Source organism: Triticum aestivum, chromosome 7B (genome assembly GCF_018294505.1).
Source record: "Triticum aestivum cultivar Chinese Spring chromosome 7B, IWGSC CS RefSeq v2.1, whole genome shotgun sequence".
Classification (NCBI taxonomy): Eukaryota; Viridiplantae; Streptophyta; class Magnoliopsida; order Poales; family Poaceae; genus Triticum; species Triticum aestivum.
In genome coordinates this window covers 528,588,000-528,606,847 of record NC_057813.1, presented here as the reverse complement: position 1 = coordinate 528,606,847, position 18,848 = coordinate 528,588,000, and the positions used below count along the sequence as shown (strand labels likewise).

The 18,848-nt window shown below is 46.8% G+C and overlaps 4 protein-coding genes and 1 long non-coding RNA gene across 7 annotated transcripts; 3 read left to right on the top strand and 2 right to left on the bottom strand.

Annotated features, from left to right (window-relative positions):
* Positions 1–1,778: 1,778 nt before the first annotated feature.
* On the bottom strand, positions 1,779–2,834 carry LOC123159595 (FCS-Like Zinc finger 5). Its single transcript, XM_044577412.1, has 2 exons — positions 2,471–2,834; positions 1,779–2,325 (listed from the first exon to the last, which is right to left on the bottom strand). The coding sequence occupies exons 1-2, from the start codon at positions 2,689–2,691 to the stop codon at positions 2,100–2,102; spliced, it is 447 nt and encodes a 148-aa protein (XP_044433347.1). The 5' UTR covers positions 2,692–2,834; the 3' UTR covers positions 1,779–2,099.
* A 4,021-nt stretch (positions 2,835–6,855) lies between these two features.
* On the top strand, positions 6,856–8,776 carry LOC123155892 (uncharacterized). Its single transcript, XR_006477664.1, has 2 exons — positions 6,856–7,344; positions 8,515–8,776. It is a non-coding gene; the product is annotated as an uncharacterized lncRNA (long non-coding RNA).
* Positions 8,777–10,643: 1,867 nt separating this feature from the next.
* LOC123155891 (uncharacterized) lies at positions 10,644–11,525 on the top strand. Its single transcript, XM_044574036.1, has one exon. The coding sequence runs from the start codon at positions 10,758–10,760 to the stop codon at positions 11,292–11,294; it is 537 nt and encodes a 178-aa protein (XP_044429971.1). The 5' UTR covers positions 10,644–10,757; the 3' UTR covers positions 11,295–11,525.
* Positions 11,526–11,833: 308 nt separating this feature from the next.
* LOC123155890 (ras-related protein RABA3-like) lies at positions 11,834–13,675 on the top strand. The gene has a single exon (XM_044574035.1). The coding sequence runs from the start codon at positions 12,833–12,835 to the stop codon at positions 13,505–13,507; it is 675 nt and encodes a 224-aa protein (XP_044429970.1). The 5' UTR covers positions 11,834–12,832; the 3' UTR covers positions 13,508–13,675.
* A 64-nt stretch (positions 13,676–13,739) lies between these two features.
* Positions 13,740–18,202, bottom strand: LOC123155889 (outer mitochondrial transmembrane helix translocase). 3 transcript variants are annotated; one of them, XM_044574034.1, is made up of 6 exons: positions 17,773–18,202; positions 17,383–17,683; positions 17,109–17,267; positions 14,574–14,869; positions 14,226–14,370; positions 13,740–13,855 (listed from the first exon to the last, which is right to left on the bottom strand). In XM_044574034.1, the coding sequence occupies exons 1-6, from the start codon at positions 17,971–17,973 to the stop codon at positions 13,770–13,772; spliced, it is 1,188 nt and encodes a 395-aa protein (XP_044429969.1). In that variant the 5' UTR covers positions 17,974–18,202; the 3' UTR covers positions 13,740–13,769. The 3 variants fall into 3 exon arrangements, with proteins under 3 accessions (XP_044429969.1, XP_044429968.1, XP_044429967.1); XM_044574033.1 differs by having other exon boundaries at positions 13,780–14,112; positions 14,233–14,370; positions 17,773–18,200; XM_044574032.1 differs by having other exon boundaries at positions 13,780–14,370; positions 17,773–18,200.
* Between the last annotated feature and the right edge of the window lie 646 nt (positions 18,203–18,848).

Genomic DNA, 18,848 nt, shown 5'->3' with positions numbered 1-18,848 from the left:
GCGTCCCTCTTCCAACGCCTGGTCCAGGCTAAGTAGGATGTCTAGTTTATACTCCAGGCTAATCAAGTTGTCCCATCAACAGGCCAGGCTAGCACTCAATTTTTTAGGCATGAACCAAACACTATCCAGGCACACCTCAGGCATGCTCCAGGCCAGGCATGATTGAACGTGGACACGATCCAAACTGATCCTTATATTTAGGAGCAGAGGGAGTACTTATTTGTTTCCTCCTTTCTCTGTTACCATTGTGTTTCTAGCTCATTTAACATATGGTTTTGAACATCTTGCACATGTGTATTATTTGCAAGTGCTCTAACAAAAAGAGTTATACACATGCCACCGGAAGTTGAGAAACTACTGGTATGGTGGGATCATCGAAATCTGTCTGTGCAGAAGGTGTCATTGAGTCCCAGAGTCGAAATCTTGTAGCTCTTCCACGTAGTACTCGAAGAACGGGTCTGCCGCCAAATGGAGGTCACTCACAAGTGACAAGTCCCTCTCTTAGGGGTGATAAGATCAACTGCTGCTGCATAAGAGAAGGTAGCATAGAATAAAGTGCAATTTGTTGTCAAGTAGAATTCCATCGCTCTCTACCGTCGTGGCGCTCTCACCGGTCGCCCCTCTCCTTTGCAAGCACTTGTTCCAACATTCATAGGCTCTCCTGTCCTTCTCAGGCGTGAGCTTGATGCCTTGGAGGGCCTACGACTTTGCTCTTTACTTGCTGTCACACTCCAGCTCTTGGAATATCTCCAGTGGCATGTCACTACTGATTATTTATTCGGTCGCGTGTGGGATTGTTGATGGCTCCGTTGATTTTAAACCCAGAACCATACACCATACATCATATCTTAAAGTAGAATTGAATCAAGCATCATGGCCTTTATTTATGTCTTAGTAGTTCATTATTTTTCTGTGTGTTCCCATTCTCTCCTGCCACTGGTTCCAGGAATATGTTAAGTAGCTGATTCTGGATGTTGCATGATTGGTTTGCGAATTTTAATTTTTGTCCCGGGAAAAAGTTTGCCAATAGGCGCGCTCGGGTGTCGCCGATAGTTACTGCCACTTGTTCCTGTTGCCCTCCTGTATAAAAGGGCAAGTTGGGCGGTCATTTATGTCTGTTTTCCAATTGAGAGGCTGACAGGCGCAAATCAAGAAAAAAAGTTCCACCTAAGGATTTTCCTTTGTAATAAGAACTGAAAGGGAGATGGAAAGATATGTTGTTTCGGTGATCTGATCACCGAGATCGGAGTTGCTAACTCATGTAAGATGTTCCCTGGCGCATGAGCATGACAGCAATGAAGCGCAACACATAACAAAGTTATAGAGTAGCCATTTGGATAGGAGTGTAGGTCACAGTAAAGGCGCAACAAAGAAACAACTTTCATCCAAAGTAGATGAAAATGATTGATTTACAGGAATTTATTTGCACATCTCTCCTGGTGGGAAGTTTTCTTCCTAAGAACCAAATTTCTGCAAATATCTTGTGAAGAATCTACGGTCCAGAGAGCGACATGATGGACGCTCTTATGTAAATATTTATGCAGTTTTATCTTAAGAAAAGTCTCATTGCGAACATGTATCAGAGCGACAGAGCCTACAAGGCATCGCTAGAGGCACTCTGAAGTTTTTTTAAGAAAATTATTAGAAAAACACAGTGGTGCCAATTACTACTATGGATCCGGTCCTGTAGGTTTCTTCTTGTAACATAAGCTCGGAGAAGGATACGTCTACTACTGATGCAGAAGACTAGCATACACAGGAAGAAGCAGGGTATCATATCATTGAGAAGAAGAACACACGCTCAGATTAACGTGTCCCGAAGAAGACTCGAAAGCTAAGCTTGATCGATGAACTCCAGCTAGTACTATGTAGAGCTGATGATCCACTTTAGCATACACAGCAATAACATGCAGGAAAACATTTTGAGATCCATGACTCAACTATACATCTCTCCCCTCTTGCTTGTTGATAGCATTCGGACGAACTGCTGTTATAATCAGTTCGTTTTTTAGCCACCTAGCGATCTATAGCCAAGGAAGATCGATCCATGGTGCATGCGCAGCCGATACGTGCACGAGCGCGCCGACGAGCATACGGTGTTAGCTGGCGGCCACGGGAGTGCGCGCCACCGCGCCGAGGTTGGCGATGGTCGGCCGGCGGTGCACCATCGACGCCGTCGTCGCGCCCGCCGCCTCGCGGCGCGCGGTGCCGGCAGCCTGCTCGGCCGCGGCCTGCTTGCGGTGCCGGCGCGCCGCCGCGTGGAGCGCCTCGTCCATGGCCATCTGGTCCTGCCTGCACTCCTCGCCGCAGAACGCCGCGTCACCCCTGCACAAACCAACGCCCGCATCAGCACCAAGAATCATCACCTGTGAAGTTGTGATCTTCTCGCCGTGGAAATAAAAGAGAATCAATTGCGGTTGCAGGCTGCAGCAGTAGGCAGTAGCGCTAGATGAATTTAGCTTGCTCGTACTTGTACATGAAGATGTCGCGGTCGCGGGAGATGCTCCTCTTGCAGAGGAAGCACGAGTCGAGGAAGTGGTGGCGGGCAGCAGCGCCCGGCTTCACCCGGAAGAACCTCGACGCCACCATGACGTACCGCTCCTCGTCCCCCTTGACGGCCGTCGCAGCCATCAGCAGCGAGGACGACGACGAGAGCGACGCCGCCGCTGCGGTGGAGGCGACCTCTCCCATGTGTATGCTCGCGCGCGCGTGGCAGGCACGGCCGCCGTTGCTCCTGAGAGGAGAGTGATGCGTGCGTGCGTGCGTGCGTGCTCGGGTGGTGCGCCTGGGCACGCTTGCTTGTTAGTTTGGCGGATGGAGGTGACCGGGCCGGGGTTATATACGACGGAGGGCACGGAAGCCAGCCCGCTTTTGTCTGTTTGCATGCGTGCCGTTGGTTGTGCTCCGTGACGAAACCATGGGTGGTAGGAGAGGAGTGTGAGGGAACCTGTTGGCTGGCCGGGAAGTCGATGGCCGGATCGAATCAAATCAATCATGCAGCCATGGAGAGGGGCCAGATACCTGACCGGCAACTTTTCTTTCCCCTGAAACTCTCAGTCCATCAGTTAACAAGCGTTTTATCTGCCCTGCAGGCAGGCTGCAGTGCAGTGATCAAAATACTTGTTAACTTTGGTTTTGCCTCCTGGCGCACGTGCATTGTTAGTCATCCCTGAATTCTTCCGGTGGAAGCTGGGATCTTTCCAGGGTGGTGGCCTGGTGGTGCGATCTTCTGGCGCCGAATCCGGCGTATGAAATCCAGCTCTCTGGGTCCGGGGGCGGTGGACGGGCTGACGGGCACAGCGGCCAGATTAGTAGTCTCGTTGGTTTCTCCGTCGACCGCGCGCCTAGAATCTGTGGAACGGGAAGAAGTGAAGCAGGTGTACGCCGAGCATTGTGGCTGTGATCATGACCGGAGCGGGCAACTAACTAGAATATGATCAGGGCTGAAAATGAAGTGATTTGTTTTTGGTTTTTGCGTGGGAAAATGAAAATGGAGAGGGAATGTGGAATTGAACACCCCCCCCCCCTCCCCCCCACAACTTCTTCTTGAGTTGGCAATGGCATCCTACCCAGGATTCGTGGGAGGGGCGCTCTGGTGCGTACCTCACTGTATGCGATGATGCGGCAATATTTATGCCCCATCAAAGGTGACATTGATAATCTCGCTGGCATCATGAGAGGATTTGGAGATGTCACGGGCCTATGTACTAACTTTCACAAGAGCTCGGCGGTGCCTATTCTATGCGATCATATCAATCTTGAGCAAATTGTGCGAAGCTTACAGGCCACAAAAGCCTCCTTCCCAATGCGTTATTTGGGGTTGCCCCTATCTGTTTTGTGCCTTAAAAAGGTGGATCGTCTCTGGCACCTCGTGGACAAGTTTGTAGGAAAGGTAGTCACTTGGTAGGTTCAAAACATAATCTTCATTGGTCGCACGGCCCTCGTCAAGCCGGTGATCACCTCCCAAACCACTACTTTATCACACCGCTTGTAGTTTCGTCGGGCATATTCCACGACATCAACAAGCTCGAACGAGCTTTCATTTGGTCTGCTTCAGACAAGACGACCGAAGAAAAATGCAAGGTCAACTCAAAGGCGGTTTGTCAACCTTCAGAGTATGTTGGATTAGGTGTGCTCAATACCGACAAATTCATGCGTGCTCTTAGGTAACCTTGGCCTTGGTATAAATGGAAAGAGACTTCCAAGTTTTGGGTAGGGATGGGAAACCCATGTGATGAGGATGATCCCAACTTCCTCTATGCTTCTTCCACCGTCTCCACCGGCAATGGTGCGAAAACACCATTTTGGAGCTCGTGTTGGCTTCTTGGTCGTAAACCCATGGATATTGCACCTCTTATCTTTGAGGCTTCCTCAAGAAAAAATGGAAAGTTCGAGAGTCACTTCATGGCAATGCATATGTGAATATTTCACACTTTGGATGCACCTTAGATGTTAACCTTGATGACCAAACCAAAGGTGATATCGTTTGGAAGCACACAACCTTGGGTCAAATGGTATGAAAGGCTTGGGCATGGCCAAAAGTGAAATTTGCCGCTTGGTTGGCTATTCAAGATCCAATTTGGATAGACTATATATTGGCAAAGCGTGGATGGCAGAATTGTTGGCTATGCCCACTTTGCAAGAGAGTCCAAGAATCCAGTGATCACATATTCCTCAAGTGTCGGTTCACCTTGCGCCTATGGAGTGTGGTGATTGACAAGCTTCATCTAACCAACATTGACACGTCCCTTTGGCACCTCGAACGCTCCGTCAAGGATTGGTGGTCTAGTCGTCCTAGCTTTAGTATATCCAATAGGAAGGCCATGGCATCTTTAACCTTGTTGGTTTCTTGATCAATTTGGCACGAGGGAAACGCTGGAGTCTTCCATCATAAGTGCGCCCCAATGACAGTTCTTAACACGGTGATTGACGAGACAAAGCTTTGGATCGCCGCAGGGGCTAAGCATCTAGGCAATTTGATGGCGAGAGAGTAATCCTTTTGTTTGTAAGGGGTGATTGTAACACAAACGTTATCCCCTTCTTGTTTAATGTATGAGGCAAATCTTTTGCTTCTATTTCAGGAAAAACTAAATATTATGAAACAAAATTTCTTACACGGAAGCGAAAATGGAATAGCGTTTTTCGTGTATGGAGCTTTCCGTTTTCTATGTCTATGTGGGTTAGTCCGGCACTCGATAAAACTCATGTAGTGGCATATTAACCATAACACAAATACCTAATAACTCATGTTGTTGGGACAAAATCTCACCTTGCTGGCCGTCGCCTCCGCTGTGAAGACAACGCCACTTTCTGAAAAAATGTGGCAGCAATTACTTCCGTTCATTTTCGTTTCATTTTCATACCTAAATGTGATGGTGGTGATCATTAATGGTTGTTGTTGTCATTTGCTGCAGTTATTCTCGTCATCCTTTTTCTTACTTTTGTAATAATATGGTTGCATGTATTCCCCATATGTAGCTCTTGAATCATATTGTTTCAGAAGTCGGAAGTAATTGATATTTTCTCAATATTATCAGGGACCAATTATAATGAGTCATTTATCAGTCACCACTAGATCTTAATCCAACGGTCCAAAATAGAACCTCCCTCCTATCTTCTTCTTTTTGGCTGCCCTGTCCTAACCACCGGCCTCAACAACCAGCGGCCGGCGGGTGCTACCGCGCACCGCCTCGCCGCCCCGCCCTCTCCTCAACCTCCCCCACCGCTGTTGTTGGCCACCACCCTGACCATACCTCTAAGCCCCGCACCGGTGAACAATTGCAACAATCCGCCTGCACTCCACACCTCTAAGATAGATAGTGAGGTTGCTGCTCTCCAGCGAATCTGCATCCCCACATTTCTAAGATAGATAGTCGAGTTGCAGTAATTGCCTTTGGCTCCTAGGTGCATATGCACCCATTGTCGAAATACACATTTCAAAAAGTTGAAAAATTCAAAATAAAAATTCTGCGTGTATATTCAGACATTTTATGTGCGTGCACAAGGTTTCAGTGAAAAAGGATGTTTTTTGTGGCTTGTGTAAAAAAGACAATTTCTGCTGCTTCATTCTAACTATTCACGAGGCATTTCTTTATCTTTTTTACACAAGCCACAAAAAACGTCGTTTTTCACCGAAACCTTGTGAACGCACGAAAATGTCCGGATATACACGTGGGATTTTTGTTCCGAATTTTTCAACTTTTCAAAATGTGTATTTCGATAATGGGTGCATATGCATATGCACCTAGGAGCCAAAACGCCGCGTCTGTCAAGTTGCTTCTTCTCTGGTGAGGTTGCTTCTTTTTCGATGAGGTCCGGCCTCCCATCCCGAGGCCTATGGAAAAAAAATCATATCTGAAAATAGCAAAACCGATATTTTTTTATTATAAAGAAACTAGAATGTAGCAGGCCGGTTCTGTCGCCCCATTCGAAAGCCAGCATGGTGTTTTTTTTTTTAGAATATCGAAAGCCAGCATGGGTGGGCATGCGAGAGCTCACCGGAACAAACACCCTTTCCTGTTTCCTGGCCCCGGGCAGGCCGGAATCGCTGTACACCACGGAGAATCAGTGGGCGGTCCGGCGGGACCTGTAGTTTCTCCGTGGGCTATCTCTTCTGCTCTACCCGCGCAGCCGGACACAACAAGCAAGTCATAAAGCTGGCTAGTCTCCAGTCCAGTGCCGTAGCTGTCGCGCGCAACTTGCGTGGAAAAGGCCCAGGATAAGCTGACGAGCCCACAAAACAACGAACATAATAAATAAAAAACCGGCGTGCAACTTATCGCGGAAGTTAAAGGGAAACGCTTCCTATCAGTAGTCCTATGGAAAGCAATCGTCAGACCAGCCCGGAGACGTCGATATGTTTTTGTCTCACGGCTGAGATGGCTTCCAAAATCTGCCGTCTTGTTTCCAAACCAGGCCGATTTTTTTGCCACGTCCCACCTATAATCCCTCGTCAATTATCCCGCATTAATCTTGCCTTTCCCAAACCCACCCGGCCACTTTGCCATCTCGCCTGCTCCTGAATCGTCTCCAACTTCGATCTCGTCACTACCTTGCCGTTTTGCATGTAAATCCGCCATGAACCTGCCATACCCTACGCCGGTGAGATTCACCACGCTGGTGTGCCGTCCCATCTGGTAGTTTAACTCGGCATTATATCCACCTCGACCACGGGCGAGCGCCCACACCCCTGGATGGTGGTCTACATGATGTTCGGGCCGCTAGTTCTTCAGTCCATCGCGGCGGATCATCGTCTCAGTTGCGGAACGAAGCTAGCACGTGCACGTGGGGAGGATGGCAGGATTCGCCCCCTTCTCCGTCGGCAGCGTCACTCGTGTGACCTAGGTATCCAGTAATCCAATCTTGATTATTCTGTTCATGGTTCTATCCTAGTTGTAATTCATCACAATATTATCTACGAATTTGGGTTAACTTATCAGGGTTCTATCCGATGCACGTGTAATCGATCACTATATCATATGCGAATTTTGGTTAATTTTGTACGCACATGACAATCACATGCGTCCCAATCTTGGTGGTAATATTAGTTGTCATTACTATTTTCAATTTTTTGTGTTTGCATCCACGATTAGTGCTCGTCCAAATTTTCATGTTCATGTATCCTTATTATGCAACACCTATGTTGGAATGAAGATGCTTCTGAGCTCTATACAATTTGCTCTCATATATAGTTTGTTAAAATTTGATCAATTGTGTATGTTGGTGACATAGAACATCCGTCCCTTTGTTTGCTACAGATTGCTTTTGCGCACTTTTTTCTGTGCTTTTTACCATGGTGCATCTACATTTTAATATTTTTGCTTCTTTTTGGGCTAGAAAATTGTTTCCGCTAGGCACGGTTCAATTTGTATCCATGTGAAACAAAACTTGCATCCTCTTCATTGGCCACAATGTTAGTATGTTCTACATTACCAATTTTTTATCTTCCAACCAAGAATATTAATCTTGTTCTGCCATAATTTCATGCTTCCTACAACTTCCATACTTTGGGTCACAAATAAGCTTTTTACTGTCGATGCCTTGCTTCCATACAATTGAAATCTTAATTTATTCATGAAGCACCACTTTGTTGATGCCTTCTTCCATGCAATTGAAATCTTTATTTATTCATGAAGCACTACTTTATGTATCTGATGATGCTAGCAATCAAATTTTCACGTCTCTAGTGTATCTTTTATAGTTATTGTGAGAAAGTGAAGCTATGGCTTCCTATCAGCCATGCTTCCTTGAGTTTCTTGCAAATGATTTTATAATAATGAATTTTTGCTTCAAACCATTGTAAGTCTATGCTACTTTTATTGTACAAATATTTTTTCTCTAACCATTATTAAATAATAATGTATGCTTCAATCACTATATGTGCCTGCTTCAACAATTGCATGTGTTGCTTCTATCCGTACCTTATACTTTCATTGTATTACTTCTAGTAAATTTTTATACTAGCCACCGAATTGTGAGCTTCATTCTTTCTCACCGAATGCTTCGATTCTACAGATTCCCAATGATGATGTAGTGCACTGAGTTCGAGATCAACCAGACACAGATCCGAGTTGTTAGTTTTACAACAAATGAAGTAGAGCTCATGGCACACACTGATCTTGTCACTATCAGATGTCCAGTGCTCACCCCTATGTCGGCTACGATGAAATGAAAGTAGTATTGTAATAGTATTTTTCTTTTTGTAAAATAGATTTGTAAATTTATGTTCACAAAGGATTAATATATTTGAATGATTCATCATTCATGTTGCGCTTCACGTGATTTTGTTGAGAAGCAAAATTTTCCATTATATGAAAATATCATTTCTTTTGCACCAAAAAAACTATTTTGGTTGGAAGCAATTTTATGATCGATGGAAGCACAAGAAAATGATGCTTCCATGCATCGAGAAGAATGCTTCTATGGTATAAAAATCATGTTCCCATCTATAAAGAAACACATCTTAAAATATCATGCAGGATTTAATTGTGAGAAGTAATTGTAGTTTCCCAAATTATTATCGCCAAAAAAGGGATTTGACATCATTCCTGAAATGATGCTTCCATGCATCAACAAGCATGCTTCTATGTCATAGAAATCTTGCTGCCATCCGTAAAGAAACACATCCGAAAAAAAGATCATAATTAATTGCTAGATTTAATTGTGAGAAATAATCGTACTTTCCAAAATTAATAAGCAGTTTTAGGAATAATCATGCTGTTCCTAGAATATCTCCCAGAAAAATTGGTAAGTAACTAAATTTAAGGGAGCAGCTAAGAGGAAGCAGCTAACAGTACGAGAGCGGTTGCCGGGAAACTGGCGATTAACGAAGGAAACAGCTAATAGTACGGGAGCTGTTTATGGAAACAAGCAATTAACCAAGGAAACTAAATTGCCATGCACGAGGTTTTAATACCAGATTGGACGACCTGGATGCTTCTAATCCTACGGCCTTCTACTGGTCTGATACGAAGCAAGGGATCAGTAGTCTGATCCCTAGCGGTTCCCGAAGTTAAAGGACGCAAGATGGAGTTTCAGTCATGCAGTTTCATCCATGAGCACCGGATATTTTTTTTTTTGCGGAATCATAACTTCGAACCTTATAATCTCGCTAATTTTTCTCTTCGAAACACCCACAAATTTATTCATATTCATAACAATTACAGATACACTGATTCGGATCTAAAATCCAAGACAATACAAAGTACCTTCTATGACTAAGAATTACAACGAAATCTCTTAGAAAGACCTTCTTCGCTGCATCAATCTCTGTTAGAAGAAATACTTCAAAAACTTCAGTAAAAATGCTACAATTGGACTGGAGCGACGGTGTTGTCACTCTTTCGCCCGCACGAATATTATGAATAATGGTATTTGAAAGCACCTTGAGTCGCCCATCCAAAAAGATGAGAAGTCTTGATCGGTGAACGTACTTGGGATCCCCCAGGAGTGCAGGACATCGGATCACAAATCTTCACCATGATATCGATGAAACACTTCAACTTTACAAAAAGAATCAAACCAACAGAAAAAGTTTGACACACCAACCTAAACTCATCGGTTCCGAATAATTGAACTGCGAGGACAGAAAACTCTCTAACCTTATGGCATCGCCAAAAGACGAGAATAAATTCTCACCGTAGTACTCCTCTGTTTCAGTTTACAAGACGTGTGCGTACCCCTAGGTTGCCAGTTTTATCACCGTAATATAAAATATATAACAAAAAAATCGTTTGAAAATAGAACATCTGAAATTTATAATTGTTTATTTTTTGTAATATATGACTCCTATTAGGTTGATTAAATTGACAATATAAGGATACATGCACACCTTGTAAACTGTGAGAGGGAGTACTCTACATATGCTTGTACTCTAGAAGTAGGCCGTCACTTTTTTTTTTGTTGGGAAAGGCCGTCACATTTGGTTGGTGTACCTTATGACCCAGTTATTACCGATGAAGATTACCAAAGTTTAATAAAGTTAGAGAGATTTCTCAAAAAAGAATAAAAAATCCCCGGCGTCTTTTCCCGCTCTGGCCCACGACGGCCACTTGCTGCCGCGTGGCCCTGACCACGTCGCGGGTGCGCCCGGTTCAGTGTCCGTCCGCCGTGCGCGCGCGTGTCCACGTCGCCCGCCCAAACGCCAAACCCAACCCAATCCGAGAACGGGCGCACGCGCGGCGCAGATCAGCCAGCGTAAGCATAAGCCACCGCCGCCACTCGTTCGGTCGCTCCGTTCCACTTCCACAGCGGGCGCCATGGACGCGGCCGTGTCCCTGCACCACCACGGGGCGCTCCCCGCCGCCGCAGCCTCCCTCCAGCCCCACCACCACCACCGCGCGCTCCACCTCAGGCACCCGCCTCCGGCCTCCTCCATCTCCGCGCGCCTGACCGTGACCGCGCCGCCCCGCCGCTCCTCCTCCTCCTCGTCTGTCTCCGCCGCTCCGCCGGCGCACCCGGCGCGTGCCAGCACCAAAACCATCACCAGCAGCCGCGCCGCCACGGGCTACGCGGCCGCGCTAGCCGACGCGTCGCTCCGCGCGGGCACGCTGCCCGGGGCCGCCCGCCACGCGCGCGCCCTGCTCCGGCGCCTGAAGGAGCCTCCCCGCGGGCAGCGCCTGGAGGAGCCCGACGCGCGGGTGGGCGCGCTGGTGCGGCTGCTCGTCGGCAAGGGCAAGGCCGGCATGGTCGCCGACGTCATGGCCGAGTTCGCCGCCCTCTGCGACCACCTGCTCGCCCCGCCGCCGTCTTCAGCCTCGTCGAGCAAGCGCGCCCAGTGCGCCCCCGCCTACTAGCGCCTGATGCACGTAACGTACGTGCCATGCTAGCTTTTCGGTTTTGCACTTGAGGATTACTGGCTGATGCATGCACGTACGTAACGCCACGCTGGTATCAACTGCAGATGCCCAACTGCTTGCTACTGTACTATGATTGTATAATTAACTGTGAGCACTGTCCATGCGCGTACGCACCACAAATCTTCTGTCCAACTGCTTGCCACCATGATCATATTGTAGTCGATGGAACCCAGATGTTTCTAGTCTTGTACAGATAAGGCCACTTCATTCATCGTCATTCAACCGCTCGAAACTAAAACAATTCATTATTGAGAGGTGCCCCGCTCAACATTATGATTTATGCATGCGTAGTGCCAATCCTGACATGCCCCCAATATAATACTACTACTTGAGCTGTCGCGTAGAAGAGACCAATTAACTGAATGGCTTGAAATACGAGTTGAGGCTTGGACGCAATAATCGATCAGGCAGCCTGCTACGCACTGTACGTTGCTGCCTGCCTTGTTGTAAAGCATGGCAGTTGATGAAGGGTATGCAGTTGAATTAATCAATCACACCATGCAATGGCACACGTAATCCATCCATCTCCGTCGATGGGTCGCTCGAGCCGACCAATCAACGTGAAGGAGTGACTAGGTTAGGCACCGCGTGACACACGAGGCCGTGACATCCGGCGACGTCGATCGATCCACGGACCCCAGCTTTCGTGCAGCCCCGGTGATTGTATATGACTTGCACGCTAATCCTCAACCGCCGTGCCGTGGATCTATATATTCTGTAGCCACATGTCGGCATGTGATGGTACTGTTTTTGTTTTCACCGTCGAATTCTTCTGTGTCAAAGGATGATGAACACGTACATAGGGCAGGAATGGAGTGGACACGCACGGATGGACTTATGTGGGTTTGGAATATGAATGAATGGATGAATGATCATGCATGACGATCGACTTTCTGCCTAATCAACTTTGCGGAGGAATACTTACTGAAAGAAAGAGAAATGTTAAAGCTACGCACTGTACGTACTGGACGCGTCCTGCGTACTCTACAATGAGTGCCGAAAGAGAAAGGGGCCGGAGGCAGGCAGGCAGTACGTACCCGGCTACCTGTACGAGACGAAATCTACAGCAAGCGGTAGGACATCACTACTGGCTATGATGAACCAAGAACACGGAACTTTTGATCTTGAAGAATTGGCATCCTTGCTCCACCACGAAATCTGATCTTTAGTATTTTAAAAAGTAAATAACACAAGAGAGATGTACAAAAAATCAATCAAATACTAGCAACACCTCCATTACTACTATAGTGAGAGCAGCGATGCAAGTGAGCAACCCCCTCCTTTCAAGTTTCAACCACTCTCGCTCTCCCCCATGTCACCCACATATTTATATACACGCAGAGGCACGGATGTCAGACGACATACGCGCATGAGCTAGCCAGTGTCCGTCTGATACAGGCCGCCATATACAGGTGCAGCTTCACGCCAGCAGCCGCCGGCGTCTGCCTTCAGAGTTCAGACCGATCGCCGGGGCCATGGAGGAGGACTACGTGTTCAAGGTGGTGGTGATCGGCGACTCGGGGGTGGGGAAGACGCAGCTGCTGGGGCGCTTCACGCGGGGCGAGTTCTGCCTCGACTCCAAGTCCACCATCGGCATCGAGTTCCAGACGCGCACCGTCGACATCGCCGGCCGCCGCGTCAAGGCCCAGATATGGGACACCGCCGGCCAGGAGCGCTACCGGGCCGTCACCAGCGCCTACTACCGGGGCGCGCTGGGCGCCATGCTCGTCTACGACGTCACGCGCCGGGACAGCTTCGCCCACGTCGCCCGCTGGGTCGCCGAGCTCCGCGCCCACGCCGACAAGTCCATCGTCGTCGCGCTCGTCGGCAACAAGGCCGACCTCGCCGCCGCTGCGCCGGGGCGCCGCGAGGTGGGGGCCGACGAGGCCGAGGCCTTCGCGGAGGAGCAGGGGCTCTTCTTCTACGAGGCGTCCGCGCTCAGCGGCGACAACGTCGAGGCCGCCTTCCTCGGCCTGCTCGAGGAGATCCACGCCACTGTGTCCAGGAAGCCGCTGGAGGCGGCCAGAGGCAACGGTGACGGCGACGACGACGTCCTGGTGCTCAAGGGCATTTCTCTGTCTCAAGAGCTGTCCATGATGGAGACCAGCGCCATGAAAACACCAAGCAGGTGCTCTTCATGCTCGACGTGATACGATACGATGCCAGATGATGTATTCAGCGATTAATTAATTCATGGCTGGAAGACACCAAGCGTCTCAAATCGTTCATGAAACCAGCGCCATGAAGACGCCAAGCAGGTAGCTCATGGCTGATAGACTCAGCAGCTCTTAATAAACACAAGCGTCGCTGATCGTTTATGGTATTGATGCTCGCTTCATCCGAGGCGAAAACACGGCGCTTCTCCCAAACAAAAAAGCGAAAAATCTCAATGGATAGGGGTGCAAGTAACATTCAGATGATATGAAAAGAACGGACGGTATTTTTGAACCATGGAATGATGATGATGGAAGGGCACATTTCTTCAGTATGTATAGAGTCTGTCTACCCTACAACAGTTAAGTTCCAAAACGAAAATTACAAGATGAACAGACCAGGTGTTCCACAGAACTATAGAATTCTGCATTTTCCACACACAGAACGATGGAACTCAAAACATCAGTGCGGGGCTTTGCCAGCTGCAATAAACTTCAAAAACCAGAGAGCGGCCCCACGACGCTAACCGACCGAACCAATACATATGCTGAATCTAGGTAGGTAATGCCAGCGCTTACTCCACTGCGGATTTTTCAGAGATCTAGCAAAAGGAAAACCTTCTGTTTTTAGATTAAGGTGAAGATGGCTCCTGCGGTTCCGACTGACTGTTCTGAACTATTCGAGACATCAGCTTAGATATCTCAAAGATTGCGCTCTGTACCTGGTCATCTTCGGGATCCGATGGCCGGATCCACACAGGTGACTGGAGACCCGATGTCGCACCGCTTGCGGCCTTCTTTCCCTTTCTAGATGTTGACAAAGCTTTCTCCAGGTCCGATTGCCTCAAGGGTCTTGGACTCTGAGGCGGCAGTTACAAGCAAAAAGGTCAGAACTAACGAATACATAATGAGGAACTTACGCTAATAGTTAATAGCTTTATGGTCCTGTTTCGCTATCCAAACATAAATGCAGGTTTCCCAAACAAAAGGGAACTTCCCTGATAGGGTAGAAAAATACCAAAGGGAAGTTAATTCACTGTAGAGGAAAGTACTGAATACTCACATTTGCTCTTGTCCCATCTTTCTCGCTGTTCAAAATCTCCCTGATAGGATAGAATGCAGCCTGCTTGCACAGTTCTAGGATGTCTGACCCAGTAAAGCCCTCACACAAACTGGCAATGTAATCATAATCAATGTTAGACTCGATATTTTCTCCCTTCAATATAACCTCAAGTATCTTGCTTCTTTCACTGCGAGCAGGAACCCCAATTTCAAATATCTGCGTGAAGCGCCTGAGGATGGCCTCATCTAGCTCAGAAGGTCTGTTTGTAGCAGCAAGCACCATCACACGAGCATTCTCTACACAGCCATAATAATTGTCATGAGATATTGCTCCATACTACCTATGGAAGTTTCTATGAAATAAGTTAACGTATTCATTATTTACAGATGTATCATATACAAGCAAATCTCATGTGGATAACCAACTGGGCATCAGAACAAATTTGGTTGATCAAAATAAATTCCTTTCATTCTCCAGGAAAAAAAACTATCTCATGTACACCTTAGAGATCAAAAGTTTACATGTATAGCCACAACTACTTTTTATTATTGTTACTTCTATCTTCTGTTAAGATTGCAACATCCTCGCCACATTTGATATTTCGAGATAAAAGGATATTTGCTAACCAATATTGCCGTACTACTACAGCTTAAAGTTAGCATCACAGATCACACACAAGCATGCAATGCATCAACACGTGAAGTTCACATAAATAACACTAACCACATAAAAGCAACACAGAAAGAAATACATGTCAACAAAAGTAGATTCTGAGTGTCAGTTTTGCGTTAGGTTGTTAGTCTAATTGCTGGACATTAGTTGCCCAAGTTTGTTAAAAGCACCTCACCTCAAATGACTAGCAAGGACAAGTATATCAAAGATGTAGAACACGAAGTAAACTACTAACAGACTCCTTGTCTGCTCATTTAGTTCTCACATAAATACCTATGTCTAACTTGCCATTACTATCTAATTTTAACTTGATATTTCTAAACCAAGGAGTAAGGTCAAGGGAGAGAACTCTGAACAAAATGGCATGGTTGAAAACATTTTCACTCAAATAAAACAATAATCCAGGTGTCATACAAATTATATGAGCAGATCCGTGGATCTATGATCATGAGAATATCGTTGGCACTAACAACCCAATCCAGTAGATTACTAAGTAAGACGAAAGTAGGCATTAAACAAGTATTTATTTAGCGTAATTACATGAACGACACTTTTATGAAGTCAATTTTCAATAAACTTGGACATCAAATTTGTTGTATTTACTGCTAGTACATTAGTTAGGCTTAGCTCAACATAACAAAGAATAAAATTAGCATATAAATTATAGTAACACAAACTAAAAAATTGCACGGTTTGAATGACCAAAAATAGATTTTGTTGTTACATGCTTTTATGGGATGGAATCAAATATGTAAATTTTTACATACATCTTAAAAATATGACAATGAAAATTATTTACGTAGTGTGAATATATACAAAAAATGTTTGATAGAGATGCAATCATGTAAATCTTCAACGGACTATTGTCCAAGGGAATATTGAAGTAAATTTTATATAAATCCTAATAATCCAAAGTAACAGATGTCTGTAGGGTGCAAATTATCAGGGGTACCTTTTGTTAATGGACTGCTCTATGGAACGACAGGACAACGTGTGACGCGCCCTGGATGCAACACGCATCAGCTATACGCATCAACTCATCATAGAGCGTGTGCGTGCACGGCTGATCGCGTGGCAGACTGTGGCGCGCCATAGGACTTGGTTGCGAATGTCAGCGCGTTATAATTGTCGTTCGTTAATACATACATTTCTAGTGCAATTTTAATGACATTACTTTTCAGTACAGACCAATATGTAAAGTCCTTGGATAGTGGCATGTGTCTAATCGTTATCTGCATGCAGACTGCTACTCTAAGAGGCCAAGATACCACTACTTTATAATGTTGTTCGTAGATATAAACCTGTATTGTAAAAAAAAAGTTTCTTTTGCCAGCATGGTTCTAATGGGGTAATATATCTGACAGAGATGAAATCATGTAAATCCTCAAATGACTATCGAGACCAAGGGAACATTGAAGTTGTATATAAATCCTAATAACCCAAAATAACAGATGTCTGTAAGGTGCAAATTATCAGGAGTACATTTTGTTAATAGACTGCTCTATGGCGCGACAGGACAAACGTGTGACGCGCCCTGGATGCAACAAGCGTCAGCTATATGTCATCGACTCATCATTGATTGTGCGTGCGCACGGCCGATCACGTGGTTGCGCACGTCAGCGCGTTATGATTGTCGTTTGTTAATATATACTTTTATAGTGCAATTTTGATGACATTACTTTTCAGTACAGATCAATACGTTAAAGTCCTCGGATAGTGGTACGTGTCTAATTGTTATCTGCATGCAGATTACTACTCTAAGAGGCCAAGATAATACGTACTACTTTACAACGTTGTTCATAGATATGAACCTGTATTATAAATATATAGTATGTTATGAAAGCAACAAGGGAGAGTGCTCACGATCGGTGGTGAAACCGTCCCAAAGAGACATGAACTCTGTCTTCATATTAGTCAAAGCTTCATGGTCTGTGTTCCGGCGCTGTCCCAAGAAACTATCAACCTCATCGATGAAGATAATGGCGGGCTGAAGCTTGTTGGCGAGACTAAATACGGCAGACACTGGCACAGAGTTACACAAAATGAGCATCCTTACAACAGATATATACACTGAGCAAGATTAGAAGCATGAAGGATCAATTCCAGCAAACAGGGTACAATCTTGGAGGTGGCTTACCGAGCTTCTGGGCGTCGCCGAACCACTTGCTCATGAGATTGGATATCCTGACGTTGATGAAGACGGCGCCCGACTCCTTGGCGATGGCTTTGGCCAGCATGGTCTTGCCGGTCCCGGGCGGGCCGTAGAGGAGCACCCCCTTCTGCGGGCTGAGGAGCTTGCCGTAGGCGAAGAGCTCGGGGCGGCGCAGGGGCAGGATGACGAGCTCGTAGAGCGCCTGCTTGACCTCGTCGAGGCCGCCGACGGACTCGAACTCGACGTCGATCTCGTCGGGGTTGATGACGTCGCACGCAATCACATCCTGCAGGCAATCCGGGGATTAGGGCGCGCGCGTGCGAGGGGGCGAACCCTGGATTGGATTGGATTGGAATGGGTAGAGGGTGGTGATACCTCGTAGGGGGTGGTGGAGATGAGGGGCCTGCCGAGGCGCTTGGCGATCTCCTTCTTGTGCTGGAGCGCCTTCTTGGAGGACTCGCGGTTGGGGTCGAGCTGGCGGAGGCCGGCGAAGAGGACGAGGCAGCTGAGCGCCGCGCTCGCCGCGTACAGCACCAGCTCCTGCACGAACCGCGACGAGGAGTCCGTCGACCTCATCGGCGCCGCCGGCGATCCCCGCGCCGCTCTCTGCCCGTCGTTGCTTGCGGGGGAGGGGAAAGGAGGGGCGAGATGCGTGGGCGAGGGGGATTGGATTCGTTCGTTCGTTGAGGAAGGGAGGGGATGGAGAAGGGAAGACGGACGGGAGAAGGGATTGGGATTTTAGGGGGGCGGGTCGGTTCGGCTTGGGCTTGGCGTGCCTTCCTTCAGCTTGGAGGAGGGTTTGGTCCGCGTGGGTGGGATGATACTTCTGGTTGCTGTTGCGCTGTGCGCCGCTCAGGCTCTCCGTGAATAGATTGGTTGGGTCGCCCAGAGGGGGCCTGGATCCATTGGTTCTTTTGCTCTTCTTCTTTTGTGTTCGACTAGGATGTCACTAGCTCTCATTTGAGATGTCACTAGCTCTCATTTGAGTGTTTGGCAAAAAATAAAAGCTCTCATTTGAGTGTTTGGCAAAAAAATAAAAACACCGCAATTAGGGCAATTCTAGCGGATTCGTCATATGGCCGATCAAAATGTGACTTATGAAGCGCGTTTCATATCGATATGCAGACCGTGGCGGCTGTGGGCAACTACAGAGTCGTTATATCGCGGCCTTCATATCTTCTTGTTTATTTGATTTCTCTCTCTCTCTCTCATTTTCTTTAATAATGCAGGAGCAGATTAAGCTCAACCAAACGCATGTTTCAACATGATAAATTGTGAGAAACTACAATAAAACTATAAAAGGAACCAAAATCCGCTTCATTGCATACTATAAAACCATTATTGGGGACAAAATTCATCGCATCGCTATAATTAGTGACTATGAATGACATTTAACGACGTTTTCAACCCATGCTATCTACACTACTAGGTGGCCGACGGCCACACTCCTA

Excerpts from the sequence above, each read along its gene's own strand:
- LOC123159595 (XM_044577412.1), bottom strand. The coding sequence starts at position 2,691 with ATGGGAGAGGTCGCCTCCACCGCAGCGGCGGCGTCGCTCTCGTCGTCG. Across the intron at positions 2,326-2,470 it reads CGCGACATCTTCATGTACAA|GGGTGACGCGGCGTTCTGCG; the intron begins GTACGAGCAAGC and ends TGGTTTGTGCAG.
- LOC123155891 (XM_044574036.1), top strand. The coding sequence starts at position 10,758 with ATGGACGCGGCCGTGTCCCTGCACCACCACGGGGCGCTCCCCGCCGCC.
- LOC123155890 (XM_044574035.1), top strand. The coding sequence starts at position 12,833 with ATGGAGGAGGACTACGTGTTCAAGGTGGTGGTGATCGGCGACTCGGGG.
- LOC123155889 (XM_044574034.1), bottom strand. The coding sequence starts at position 17,973 with ATGAGGTCGACGGACTCCTCGTCGCGGTTCGTGCAGGAGCTGGTGCTG. Across the intron at positions 14,371-14,573 it reads AAGATGGGACAAGAGCAAAT|AGTCCAAGACCCTTGAGGCA; the intron begins GTGAGTATTCAG and ends CTGCCGCCTCAG. Across the intron at positions 13,856-14,225 it reads CGAAGATGACCAGGTACAGA|ACTCTATACATACTGAAGAA; the intron begins GCGCAATCTTTG and ends TAGGGTAGACAG.